The sequence below is a fragment of the Hipposideros armiger genome, unplaced genomic scaffold (assembly GCF_001890085.2).
Source record: "Hipposideros armiger isolate ML-2016 unplaced genomic scaffold, ASM189008v1 scaffold_34, whole genome shotgun sequence".
Classification (NCBI taxonomy): Eukaryota; Metazoa; Chordata; class Mammalia; order Chiroptera; family Hipposideridae; genus Hipposideros; species Hipposideros armiger.
Window position 1 is genome coordinate 220,575 of NW_017731384.1, and position 15,062 is coordinate 235,636.

The 15,062-nt window shown below is 37.7% G+C and overlaps 1 protein-coding gene across 2 annotated transcripts in view; it reads right to left on the minus strand.

Moving 5' to 3' along the window:
* The window catches only part of NSF (N-ethylmaleimide sensitive factor, vesicle fusing ATPase), a 129,687-nt gene that overhangs the window by 86,665 nt on the left and 27,960 nt on the right, over positions 1–15,062 (minus strand). For both annotated transcript variants that reach the window (XM_019637775.1, XM_019637774.1), the window contains 3 exons: positions 11,740–11,847; positions 11,170–11,245; positions 8,207–8,362 (listed from right to left, as the gene is read on the minus strand). In XM_019637775.1, the coding sequence (XP_019493320.1) occupies positions 8,207–8,362; positions 11,170–11,245; positions 11,740–11,847 (340 nt within the window). The remainder of the gene's footprint in view (positions 1–8,206; positions 8,363–11,169; positions 11,246–11,739; positions 11,848–15,062) is intronic.

Below are 15,062 nucleotides of genomic sequence, written 5' to 3' on the forward strand. Positions count from 1 at the left end.
TGCTGGCATGGAGTGAACAGAGGCCGGAGATGCTGCTAATCATCCTACAATGGACAGGACAGCTCTCCCTCACCCTCAACAAAGAATTATCCAACCTGAAATGTCAAAAATGCTGAGGCTGAGAAACTGCCTTGTGAAGGTAATACGAAGGAATTATAATACATTAAGAACACAGCTAGATTCTAAGTACGTACAAGGTTCAAGGGAAGCACAGGAGAAGCACCAGAGTCTGAAAGGTTAAACAGAGACAATCCTTAAAAAAAAAAAGTCCTCATCTCCTGATTTATAGCTTTCTACAACCCAACCCCAACCTAACTTTTAAATCTAATTTCCTGCTTCTTCCCAACAACAGCTCTGCTAGACTGGTCTAAGATGTAAATTCTATACCTTGCTTTGTCTGATACTCTGCCCAGGAGATGGACAACCATCCCTTTGCCCCTTATCCACAACCATTCAGCATTTAAGGCCTCCCCCAAGCTCTGCCTCTTCTATGAAGGCTTCGGTGATTCTCTCTTAAAATCCGATAGGACTTGTCACCTATCTATACCACTCATTTGGCATTTTATTAAGTACTGGCTTTTGATATCACTTGTTATGTTGTTTAACTTCTATATGATTATTTAATTTTAACATTTAGGTTTCATCTCTAAGTTGACAATTCACTTAAAACAGAGCTTCTGACACACCCATAGTGACCACCTCCTTCCTGGATTATGCTACAACAGGTGCCAAAAAACACACGAAGAAAGCGGACTTGAGTTCTTAGACTTTACGGTCCTACTACCAACTCTTCACGTTGCCTGAGCTCGTGACAATTTGAATCCATCAGGCTACTAGAAAAGTAGCTTATTCATAAAACCTTAGTGTCTGAGAGAGTTCATTCATTCTCATATATTGAGCATCTGAACTTCTTACTCCTGGTTAAGTCCACTGATTTTTGCCACATTCAAGTTCCAGAAAACCTGCCAGAAATAAGAAAATTAAGAAATCTCAATTGAGACAGTTTCTCTACTCAAATTTAAAAATTTGAACAGATAAAGAGATCTTTATGCTTTCAGTCAATATACTCACAGCCTTGACAAAAATCTGATTTTGGGAAATGCCTCTAATCTGAAAAAGGAGGGGAACAAGAAGAAAAAGAGGGGGAGAGGGGGAGGAGGAAGAAGATGATGATAAAGAGGAAGGAGGAGGAAAGTTTAAACAGTTGTCTTGTCTGATCTCTAAACATTGTACAAAGATCTGATTTCTATAGTTTATATATACTCAACATGTAGAATTCTAGCAAATTACTCAAGTACTGGACAGCCTCTGAATGCTAAGGTGTCATTTATAAATGCACACAGGCTGTGGTAGGGGTGAGGCCAGATACAGACGTTCAGTGTTTCAATAATTCCTCTCTTCCTTTCACTCCCCAAACCTATTATGTCTAAGTTCTCAGAACTTTTATACATGAAAAGCTTTGCAAATGTCTTTGAGAATTAGGGAAGAAAGGCAAAAGTGGAACTTATTTACTCATCATAGGATATTCTTTGCCATAACGTTCAAGGCTTTACTACTTGATTCTCAGCTTCCTCTCTCAGTATCTGGAGAGGCAGTTCAGAATACAGACTCGGGAACCAGGCATCCTCATTTCCGACCCCAGCTCTGCCATTTACGTGTTGTTAGTCACTTACTTCTCCTTCCCTAGGGTTCCTGAGCCAGGGGAACCGAGTCCTAGTGCCAGTTCTGCCTGTGACTTGCTTAGTGACCTTGGGCCACAGTTTCTACATCTGTAGAGGAGCCAGGGGGTCGGACTAGATCAGTGGTTCTCAACCAAAGGTGGTTTTTCCCCCAGGGGACATCTGGCAATGTCGGGAGATATTTTTGGTTTTCACCACAAGGGGTGGGGTGAGGGGTGCTACTGGCATCTAGTGTGTAGGGGACAGCGATACTGCTAAACATCCTACCATGCACAGCACCCCGTGCCATAAAATTATCTGGCCTAAAGTGTCCATGGTGCCACCCTTGGCTCCACCTCCCTCACAGACCGCCTCAGAGGTCCTCAAGAAGTGGGGCTGAGAAGGCCCATTTTCATGGTTTTATATGATGGGCTTTCAAGAGAAAAGAACAATATAAGGGTTAAGGGCATGGACGCTGAGGCCAGACTGCCCGGGTTCAAAGCTAACCCTACCACTAACTAGCTCTATCTACGTCTTGTTACTTAACCTTTCTGAGACTCACTTTCCTTCTCCATAAAATGGGACAGTACAGTATCTACCTCATAAGGTTGTTGTGAGGATTCAATAAGGTAATGTATATGAAGCATTTAGAATAGTGTCTGGCACTATAAAAGTATTAGCCGCCACCACCATCATCGCAACCGAAATACGGAAGTAAGCAGGAAAACTATTAACCATTTCACTTTAGGAGCGCCATGAGTTAGGCTCCTCAGTGGAAAGGCTCTGAGACTGAACACAAATGCAGGCACAGTTCCTCACATGTCAGAAAGTCTGCTCTCCCTCAGGTCATCTTTCTCACCCTTCCCTCTCTAACGCTTCCGCAGCTGCTCAAAGGCCTGGATGCAAACGTTCTCACAGTTTGGAAGGAATACAAGCCACCTAGACTCATTACTTTAATGCAAAAAGTAATGGGAGGAAACAGTTTGCTAGGTACCAGAACGCTGTTCTCTTTCCAGCAGGAAAGGCTGGGCACTTCTGCCTCCCCTCTGTCAGGGGCTGCCATCAATGCCCTGGGAACCCAGGCCTTCACCCCTCTGAGCTCTTCTTGCCACGGAAACTTCATGAAGCGGGTGGGACATCCCTCTCCCCCTGCTCCCTTGCTGTGCTAACAGTGGAGCTACCACATGGGAGAAACAGCCCATGATATTATCCTTTTGTCTTTTTTTTTTAAGTTATACACGTAGAACTCTAGTATCACAATAAAACATTCAGACATAGAGGTACGCAGACTAAACGAATAAAAGTGTCCCTATGTTTCCCATCCTAACTTCCCTTTCACAGAAGTGAACAATTTTTTTTCAATTGAATGTGTGTTTGTAGAGACTTTTGTAATGTATTTACTTTCAGTTTTATTTTTTTTATAGAACAAACGTGTCTGTACATTTAGAGCTATATCACTTCAAGATTTGCTCCACTGTATTCCACAATGAGGATGGAAGGATGTAGCATAATTTAATTAATCATTTCCTGACTGGTGGACATTTATGTTCAAACTCAGACTTCAATTTTACAGTGACCCAATTACTGATCTATAACTCAACTGTACTTGCCAGCAAATCTAATCCACTGGTGACTCACAGAGAGCTCTGTACCCCCCCAAAAATTTCTTTCTAAAAGTCTGTTTATAAATAAAAAATGCCAACTGAATTTGTACATAGTTTGAATCTGAGATATAAGCACAGTCACATCATTTCTATTCAAATGTAAGTAAATTTCACTTAAAATATTAAAACCAATGAGAACATTAATTTGAGGTTAAAAATTTCAACTTATAGAAAGGCATCAATAGTATTTTTTTTTATGGTGCGCATTTGCTCTCTAAATTTTGCTCTAGAGATTTTGGAAATCACATGGTTAGAAGCCAGTGTCTTCTAACTAACAAGACACTTTCTAAATTTCCCAACCTGAAGTTAGAATTAGTGAACTATTAAATTATTACATTCCTCACGTCTCAGTATCATCTCTCAGTACTGTGTGGAAAACCAGAGGGGGAAGTTTTGCATCTCTAACTAGTGAGCCACTGCTTTCTTTTCCTTTCCTAATAAATTACAGGCAGACTTGAACAGATGTCAGGTTGGCATTCAAAACCTAAAATATAGCTGCAAAGCAAGTTATGACTAATACGAGGGAAAAAGATGAATGTCAGGGAGCTTCATTTTCTTCTTCTTTTTTTCAAATTTCAGATAAGCTCTTTAGCCTTAGGGTTCCTTTTAAGGAGCCCTGGAGTTCGGCTAGATGTCTTAACCCCCATTTAAATTGCAATCTCTCCTCATGAGTGGGGGTGTGAAAATGCATTTTAAGAGTGTCAGTGTTTATGTTAATCTTAGCAAGAGCTCCCTCTCTCCCAAACATGGCATGTACAAAACCTTAGCGCCCTTTCTTCCACTGTATTTTCTTTGCACTGTTCTTAGCATCTGAAAGATGTCTGCTTGTGACTGAAAGGCTCCTTATCTCTCCGCAGCTCTACTTCATAGAGTAGCCATAGTCTCACTTATGATAGCAGAAAAAGAGTTGCTTTCCTCTACAATTTCAAAAGAAACCTTAAAAGTACAGATTGAAAATGGGCTTAGAGAGGGAGGCGCAGAGAAAAGGAACACACTGTCAGTTTCAAAGAATGGGGGCACAAGACCATAACAAGTGGCTTTCCTCCCCGCTTGGATAGCTGCAAGGTATAGATTCACTGAAGGACAGTGTGAGGCTTGGGGACTTAAGTTTCTATGCCCTTTGCCTTCTAAGTTCTAAAATGGATAACTTCTGCCAAAGCCCCTTTCCTTGGATACATGTCAGCCTAGTCCTAAAATTACATAAAGGGAAGCTAATTCTTTAACAATTATTCCACTGTTCTTTGAAAAGGATTTGTGTGTGTGTGTGTGTGTGTGTGTGTGTGTGTGTGTTTTTGCTCTGACATTTACAGTTGAGGTAATTGCCAAGGATGCTGAAAACTCTATCTTTGCCAACAAAATAGCTACCAAATGAGAAATGAGATAATCAATTGTTTATCCTGAGCACACTTCACAAAACTGCATGCAAAGGAATAAGTATGGTAAATGTCTGAATGGAAGAATATATTCAGTTCACACCTGAGTATGCTCAAGGACAGCAATCGGCTGTTGAATTTACTCACCTGTACTTTTAGATACCAGTTTTTGGTGCCCAAATTTCTTCTACCTGGGACTCAAAGAGTGCTTCTCTGAGTATTATCCCACAACGTAAGGGTTTAAGGTCATTCCTAATAAACACCTACCATTGTGGGGTTTGGAGGACACTGTCTAAACAGCTACTTGGTATCCACTGAGTGCAGGCAGAAGTCTAGTTTTCTTTGCTAATGCTTTAATATACTTCTAAGGAAGAACTACCAGAAGTGGGTTTGAGTGAGTACAACTGCTACAGACAGGGAGAACGTAGTTACACTGATTAAAACAATAACAAAAACAAAAGTCTTAAGCCGATAGTCCCCCTAAGTAATCCTTTTCCTGTTTCTGCACATGGCCTTTCCTCCTCTTTCTGCAGGGCTGTATGTGACTTCTTTTCCCCTTTAAGTCTTTCTGTGATTTTAATTTTATAAAAATATTACAACAAGCAGGTATATACTACGTAGTTGAAACTACTTCAAGAAAGAAACTAACAGATTGGAAACTAATAGGCAGGACGCTTATTTCATGTATATTACCTCATGTGATCCTTAATTTTACTACATAATTGTGTGCCTCTGGTTAGTCCTTTAGTCTTCCTATATCTCATCAGCAACATTCTGTATGTGTATAATCTATATTTTCAATTTTGAAAAGCAACATGAAGTTTTACAAGCAAAAAGAAAGAACTATATTACCTAGAAGCATAATTATCAGTCTCATAAACACGACAAAAGAGAATTCTGAATTTATCACTGTGTGAACTTGCAACTTTGATGTATAGGCAAAAAGATCCATTTAGTTAAGATTCCTGTTTACAAAGTAGACATAACTCTAGACTTCATGGTAAAGATAATGATTTGGTCTCAAGCCAAAAGTAAAAAAGTTCTCTTATTAAAAAAACAAACAAAAACAATACAGCCCCATAATTATTCTTCTCTAATCACTATTTTTTTTTCATTTAAATTGATTTAACCAATCATACCCAATGTCCAACTGGATCTCCAAACCATACAGGTTTATCTATTTAGTCAACAAAGGAAAATAATCAGGCAATTTTGTTTCCACCCAGCAGGGTAAAAGAGCACAGGGTATATACAAAAAGGACTTGTGCAGTGTAATTTTTATTCTATCCAAATGCAGCAATCTGCACTGTTATATACCTTTACCAAAGCCTAATGAGAACTTTATAACTACACTGTACTTGTAGTGCAATAACTATTCTATGATCTAATACCCTCAAAATTCAAAGGAAAAAAGAAGCCTTTATTGAAAAATAGGGAATGACACATGCATAGCAAGATAATTAATTATTTCTCAGCCATTTTACCAACAAAAAAAAAATAGTTTTAGGACACTGAGAATCGTCACTGAGAATAAACAAAATGTCTTAAAATTCAGCTCAAAGCCAAGGTAGCTTTATACTTTTTCTCTTTTAAATCAAATTGATAACATACGCTTCTTGATGGCAAAAAGCCAAAAACAGAAAAAAATATATATTTCTTTTTTAAAAAGGACAGAACTCTTTTTTTGGTCTAATAAAATTACTGTAAAAACATTAGAAAAATAAATCCATAAAAAAGGTTCTAGATAGTAGCACTCACAAACAAAATTCAAGTCCATGGTCTTTAGTCAAAAAGCATGTTAATGACAACAAAAGCATATTATTATAATTCAACTAATTTCAATATGGATCACAGAAACAGATTCACTAGAAATTTCAAATCTGTTTTGGTTTAATTTCAAACTTTTCAACAGCTGGCAATAATCACAAATCAACCAACGTGAGTTTTACTCCTTTATGTATTATCTACCCAATATAATGAGCAGCATTTAGATAATAATACAAACACAAAACTAATATCTGAATAACTGAATCTTCGATAGCTTCCAAACTGTGAGAAAACAGTTATAATATAAAGATACAGCTTTCCAGAAGCAGTTATTTCTATACTTGTTGGCTGGATAACATAATGTTCAAAGAAACAGAATCGTTAGACCCTTTCTGCACCAGGGCTCACTCTTGAAAACCAGAAAAAAAAATTCTACGAGAATCCCTTACAACACTTGGAATCATCTTTTTATCTCTGCTTAGGCCTAAAATATAAACAATATTTTCATGTCTTGATCAAAAAGCTTTATGGATTTATTGTGCCTCAAAATACACATTACCAAGCTAGTGAACTAGCACATTTTTTACTATTTTCAAATTAAAATTCTGTTTTTTTATGGACTTGGCCTTTGTATCTTTCAGATAAAAAAGTATGTTATTGCCATTTCAAGGTGTATAAAACTCAGGTGATGAGGGTCTCTGTCATTTTCTCTTAATCCAATTCCAAACTCGACCTTTACCCAGTGAACAGGTGTGTGTTCTGCCTGTAATTTATCAGAGTGAGCAACCAGGCAGAAAAGCTACCAACAATAGGAGGCTAATAGAACCAAGCACTTAGTGCCTAGAAAGCAGTTCTTATCCCCACCATTATGAATATACTTTTATCTTCCAGTAGCAATTTAAAGATAAAGAATGACGGGGGTGAGGGGAGTAATATATTCATATTCCTTCAGGTTTTTTTTGGATACTGTTTTTATACTAATCGTCTGCCAGAAGCTGTTATGTTGTAAATTCCTTCTCAGATATTCTGTTACTCACATTCCAATCCACCCTATGATATGGATATGAAAGCAGTCATGACAGGATTTCCACCAGGGCAAATAACACCACTTCACACAGATAGATTAAATATATCTTCAAGAAGAAAGTGATAAATGAATAGCATATTTCTTTGTATGCAATACGGAAACTCCTATGTATACCGAGTTTGTCTTATTGGATCAAACTTATCTAGTTTAAAAATGTGCCAAGTATCCATTTAGTAGGTATGAAGATGTACTAATTGGGTAATGCAACAGCACACTAAAAAGAAGCAGTGGCTATTCAAACAATGTCCACAGTCTAATAGGTAATGATTATTCAGCAGGGTAAATCTTACCCATAGTGGATCTTTAGAGTCAGATGAAATTTCTATTCCCTATAGTAAAATATTCATAAATAACTAAATAACATGAAATTTCTAAATGTCCTATGGAAAAAAATACCTGAATAAATATGTAAAATGGAGCAAGCCCACAAATATTTCTATGATTTCCCCATAAAATTAAAACATAATTTTAAAAGTTCTAACACTTTGAAGATATTTTTTTGTTTTTTTAGAAAACTTTTTTTTTAAAGAAGTTAAAAGAGAAAACTACTTTGGTAGGTTGAAGAATAATTTCAAAACATTACTGAAAAGAGACTTCATCCCACTCATTTTTTAAAAAAAAGAATACAAGAAATGAAATTTTCCTTTTTAAACTTACCCATCTGCTCCACAATCTCTGGAGGAAACACTCGGGAAGCAAATGCTCGTCGAAAAATATCTGAAAATTCCTTGTCCAGACCTCCTATTCCCATTTTTTCAAAGTTCCAGTCAGGATTGATGATAGACTGGCGATTTTCTTTAGTTTTAGCTTTGCCTGTGTCAAACAAAGATAAAAGCATGTGAAACAAGAACTTCATCAGTAAGTGTAAAAAGACAGAACACCCTGAGCATCTTCAGCGAGTAACAAGAAGCTACCCTTATAACGAAGATGAACAGCATGCTCTTCGCTGATGCTCTAATAAGAAGGATGAGTTCTGCTATGTTAACGATTTTGTCTTGTCCCATTTAGGGTCAGTAAAACACTTTCAAAATGACTAGTGAAACTCATGCTGTAGTCCATTTGCAATCAATCCATGGAGCTTGGTCTTATCAACCTTTAATCCTAACCAAGTTAACTACTTTGGTTGATGAGAAGAAACACCATGTGCATCGCTGATGAAGACAACACTAGTTGCCAGAAATGCAATTGAAATCTAGCAGTCCTTCAAGGGTCCTAAAGCAAGTGTATTTAAAAATATATATATTTATTGAGATTAAGTTATAACTGCGTATATAACCCCTCAGCCTGAGAAGATGCACTGAATAAGTTTGATGTCTCTTGTGCTTTTTCTTCACTTTCACAGAAGTCTAAAACCATCCTAAAGTCTTTAATGATTTCAAAATTTGTATTTTCAAATTCTTTCACGATAAAAATTGTTTAACGTAAATGTCATACTGCCACCTAAAGTAACTTAAGAGAATCACGTTATTTCAAATACAAAGAATAAAAGTACCTTAGTATATTCTACTATATACAAAAAAAGAAAGTCATATTGTAGGTTTTTTTAATTAGGAAAGAAAAGGTCACATTAGAAAAAGTTTATCCTAGATGGTAGTTTTATAGTTAGAGTTTTGTGGACTAAATCATTTCCTTTATGTAAGGAAAGCTATGTAAAATATTTTTCTTACACTCTACTGCTCTCTTGTGGCCAAATTTACTGCATGCTAAATCACTACACAATTTTATTTTCCAAATGGGAAAAACCTATGAATCACACATTTGCATGAATTACTTACAAATAACCACATTATATGAAAGTCACACAGCTCCCTTGGGATAAGATACCTTGACAAAAGGTGTACAAAACATAAAATACAAAAAAAAATCACTGTAGAAATGTATTGGATCAATAATAGATTTTGATATATCCTACATAATCAAAATAGCATACATAGTCATTAAAAATTATGTAAAGGTGTATTTATTAAGATACTTGACATATGTTAAGAAAAAGAACAAATTATAAAATAGTATGAAAATAGAACCAAATTTTAAGTTTAGAGTTGTGTGAGTTGTTTTTGAGTATCTATTCATATTTTACAAAATATTTTATAATTAAGAAAAAATAAGGGGGAATGATAATCTATGGATCAAGAAAAAAGGCCACACATTCTAACAAAATTAAATAACCTTGCATATGATGGTATGTAACAATGAAAATCCTCTATTTTCTATTGGAGTAGACAATCAACTCAGTTAAATCAATCGAAAATAAGAATTACTATACAGTTAATGGCATCATTATTCTGGTGAGTTAATATTCTTAAAGGCCAATCTGCATTATTTTAATATAATAAAAGTAGGGCTAATGTAAAAGAGTAGAGCTGAACTATGAATCCATTGGAAAGACTTACATTACCTGCACATTCATTGATGACGCAGAAAAAGAGTTAATGAGAACCAGTCTGGGAGCTAACAGGAATAAGCCTAAAAATTAATTGACTAAGTCAGAAAGAGTTAATAAGAATGAGGCTGGGAGCTAACAAGAATAGGTTTAAAGATTAACCACTTAGTTCTGAGCCCCCTGGCTAGCACTACACTTGCAGGCTGACAAACACCAGAACAATGTTCGGAGGAAGCAAACTGCGACAACAGTTCTCAGAAGGGGCCAGCAGCAATGGCAAACAACTACAAGGTGACCAGCCCCCTGCATCCTGCACAGAAAAATATAAAACCCCAGCTAAACAGCAACCGGCTGCAGCTGTCCACTCTAAGACTCTGTCCCCGGTAACCCTCTCCTTACTACCCACAACAGCTGTCCTCTTTAGACACTGCCATGGGCATTCTCTCTCTGCCCAACCTTCAATAAAACTTTTGTAGCTTTCCTACATTTCTCACCTTCTGCGAATGACCAGCGGTTAATTCTATGCCAATACATTCATCATTCAACTCAATCCCTAAGAGAAGTGATGCTAGTATCTCATTTAACACACAACCCATTCTACAGAATAACTGATCAGATCTCAAGGTCATGAAAGACCATGAAAGCTGGAGGAACTGTTAGAGATTAAAGACGACTATGGAGACTTAACAACTGAATGTAGTGTGGGAGCCTGAATTAGATCCTGAAACAGAAAAAGTACTTAATGAAAAATCTGGTGAAATCCAAATAAAGTCTGCAGTTTAGTTAGTAACAACATAACCGTGTTCATTTCATTTTGGTAACTGTACTATGGTTATTTAAGACGTAACATCAGAGAAAGCTGGTGAAGGGTATACAGGAACTCTCTGAATTACTTTTGCAAATCTTCAGTAAGTCTGAACTTATCTCAACACAAAATTTAAAAATTAATTTTATCTAGGTCTTTTTCCTTATTTATATGTGGTTACTAGGAAATTAAAAATGACATTATGTGGCTCACATATTTCTATTGGACAATGCTGATCTAGTGAAGGTTTTAAACTTTCTTCTACATCAGCACATCTGATAGATAGGAAATACTTCGTGGTTTTGTGAAAAGCTTTCTCAAGGGAGGTGCCCCTATACTCCTTCCCCGCTTGAAAATCAATGTAGTTGAGTCACTTATAACAACAGCAATAGACCCCACTTCATTCAGAATCCTCTAAAAACTAAATCTTACCAATAAGATTGAGTGATGAATTTTCTGCTTTTTCAAATGCAACTTGACTGTTTCCAACAACCAGTCCTACTTCAATCTGCACAGAAAGACAATAATTAGTAGTTCGTCTAATAGCAGACTTCTGGGCTTCTCAAAGCAAAGCCAAAAACGAAGGGGAAATGAGGCCTCTCTGAACAACGCAAATTTTCCAAACTATCATCTGAGTTACATTTACTTTTGTCATAACTACCTTCCATTATTCCTATATTCTTTATTTCAATGCACATATCTTTTCCTAATGCCTGTCTCATTGTTACTATTTATTTACAATTAATATTATCTGCATTCAACCAGGATTACAGGTACATATACAAATTTCAAATTACTATTAGGTCTGCAAATAAGTGTTATGCTATATTTTAATAACAATGCTGGCTATAAAAGCAATTTCCTCTCCCTACTATCTTAAAAGAAAGAGTACATAATATGAAAGAAATCACTGAGCGAGAGAATGGGTAGAAAAATTCGATTAATCTGCACAATTCACATCATAAAGATTATTTAATAAAGGTTATCAGAAATAAAACATACCTTCTGTCTTTTCCCTGTTGCAGGCTCTCCCTTCAGGATGCTAGGATCCATAGCTTCAATGTCTTTCACCAGCAAGCCAAACAGCTTTTCGTTGAAGCTAAACACAAGCTATGTAAAAAGCGGTAAGGAGAGGAAAATCACTTTATGATATAATAGCTTGACTCGCACATCATCACCCATGTTTTCCAAATGCAGGAAACCAGCTTTGTCCTATGTAGCCCTCTCAAATTCGCTCCGTAGCAAACTACCACCTAGCTATTAAAAGAAAAAGGGAATTAACATTTATTGAGTATTTGTTACATACCAAACAAATACACCACAGAAGGTTAAACAGTTAATATTCACAAACTCTCTTGGAAACAGAAATTATTCCTCAGTTTTATTAGTGAGGAGGCTGAGATCCAGAAAGGGGCTAAGCAATGGGACCCAGAGTCACAGTGAACGACAGTGCCAGGATTCAAGCCTGGGTCTGTGACTCTCATGTCCATGCTGTTCTACAATCAATACAAAATGCCTGCCATACAAGTGCAGAGACAGCATCTAGACACTCATTCATTAGCCAAGAATTTACTGAATGCCTTGCACAGGCCAGGCCCTCTTCTCCATGCTGGGCTGTAACAGGTAAAGCTGACTGCCAATCCTGCCACTACGGACAACTCCAAAGGGGAATAAATATAATAGTAAGAACTGTGATTTGTGGTAAGATTGACTTTTCTCTGTATTATGGAGGATTTTCTTTCATGGGCTTATTGACGTCTGCAAATGCCAAAGCATTTTCTATTAAACATTCTTCTAAACATATTCTATTAAAATACTAAAGGTGAAGGAGAAGGTAAAAACAATGAAGTTTAATGAGGTTATTTGAGCGTAACTGTCAGTCAAAACGTGGAGGAATCTGGAGGAATGCTGTGTAGCCCAAAAAGCAATGGATGGGTAGTCAAGAGATCATCAGCTAAATGTTTTCTGGGGGAGCCTTCTCGGACTGTTTAATCCAAAGTAGCACCACCGCAGCTCCCTAGTGCATCATCCAGTTTTACTTACATCCAAGTATTGGGTTGTCGGAAAAGTCATCAGTATTTTTTCTATGTTTTTCGTTGCAGAATGCGTCATGACTTTTCCAACAACCCAATATTTAACAGTACATGGCATTTTTATTTTGTCTTCCCAAAATAGAAAATAAGCTCTATGAAGAGTAGGAGTTATGTGTATTTTATTCACTTCTGATCTGCAGTGCCTGGGACATGTTGGTGTTCAATAAATATTTGTTTAATTAACAGATCAATTAACTAGTAGGCCCTTGTCTCATCTACACCCCTGAATATGTAGCCAGGGGCATGTCATTTATCTTCTCTGGACCGCAAATTCCTCATTTGCAAAATGAGGAGGTAAGACAAGATACTCTCTGAGGTTCATTCCAATTCTAGTAATCTGAAAAATAATAATAAATGCCCTGTATCCTTTTCCTGTCCAACAGTAACTCAGTTTCTACTTGCAAAAGTTTGAATTATAATGTGTGGATTATCAAATCCATGGAGTCTTGTTCCAGATCTATTCCATTTCAGTTAAACGAAAGAATGAAAAGAAATAACACTCCTTTCCAACCAACAACTCTTTCCTCTACCGCTTCTCTCAAGTCCCTATGTGAGAGACGGGAAGGGAAGTCATTAGAGATCGCCTAGCTACAAGCAAGGATTCTCAAATATTTTGCTCTCAGGATCCCTTTATAAGCCTAAAAATTTTTGAGGATCCCCCAAAAATTCGTTTATATAAATTATATATATCTACTGATATTTACCATATTAGAAATTAGAACAAAAAACTAAATATTTATGTATTAATTTTAAAATAATGAATAAATCCATCACGTATTAACAAAAATAACATAGTTTTAATTTATTTTTAAAAACTCTATTTTCAAAAATAAAAAACAGGGGCCGGCCAAGTGGCGTGATGGTTAAGAACTGGCTTGGGACGCCAGAGGGCCCCGGTTTGGATCCCACATATGAGGGCCAGTGACACTGCCCTCCACAGCTAAGATGCTGAACAACAGCTCAACCTGGAGCTGGGCGTAGGCTGCAGCCCCAGTGGCAGTGGGTTGCCATGGGCTACCGTGTGTAGCCAGCAGCCAGCGTGAGCGGCCAGCAGCCGCAGTGAGCGGCCATCCAGAAGCCGGCGACTGATCTGCCTCACCCGGGAAGAGCGCAATGATGGTGCCAACTTGGGCCAGTGAAGCAACGTCCTCCACAACTAGACTGAAGAACAAAACGACAGCAACTTGTCTGTTCCCCTTCCCCCAATTCCCCAGCACTGTTCCCATTCCCTCAATTCCCCAATAAAAATCTTTAAAATAAATAAATAAATAAATAAATAAATAATAAAAAACAGGGCCGGCCAAGTGGCACGTTGGTTAAGAGCTGGCTTGGGACACCAGAGGGTCCCGGTTTGGATCCCACATATGAGGGCCAGTGACACTGCCCTCTACAGCTAAGATGCTGAACAACAGTTCAACCTGGAGCTGGGCTGCCATGAGTTGCCTGCGACGGCGTAGGCTGCAGCCGCTGCTGCAATGGATTGCCATGGGCTACCGTGTGTAGCCAGCAGCCAGTGTGAACAGCCAGCAGCCGCTGTGAGCGGCCGTCCAGAAGCTGGTTACTGATCTGCCTTGCCCGGGAAGAGCGCAATGATGGTGCCAACTTGGGCCAGTGAAACAACGTCCTCCACAACTAGACTGAAGAACAAAAGGACAACAACTTGTCTGTTCCCCTTCCCCCACTTCTCCAGCGCTGTTCCCATCCCCCAATTCCCCAATAAAAAATCTTAAATAAATAAGTAAATAACATTAAGTTGGAAGAGTGGGACTGTCACATTTTAATGTCTGGCTTACTGGCAGACAGCTGGACCCTGATGCTTGATCAGTTGATGTGCTGCACTAGCACACAGTCTAGTGCGAGAATAAGAGGGAAAAGATACATAGTATCTTGATATTAATATGAAAATAGTTTGGACTTCACAACGCCCCCTGAAAGGGCCTCCGGGACCCCCAGGGGTCTAGAACCACACTTTGAGGACCACTGCTATAAAGCTATGGTAGGCAGAAGGAATTAGGAATCATTAAGACAAGTCATAAAGAAGGAGACAAATGTACTATAAGGGCAAAAGAGTAATGATTACTTATGTGTACAAACAAATAGCAATTTATGAACTCACACATTTTTTAGAATACAATTTTAAAAGAACAGAATTCCTCCCTAGGAGATTAACAATATATTAAGTGAAGTATAAAAAGAGGGGCAACATCAGCAATATCATTTTAAAGGAGAGAA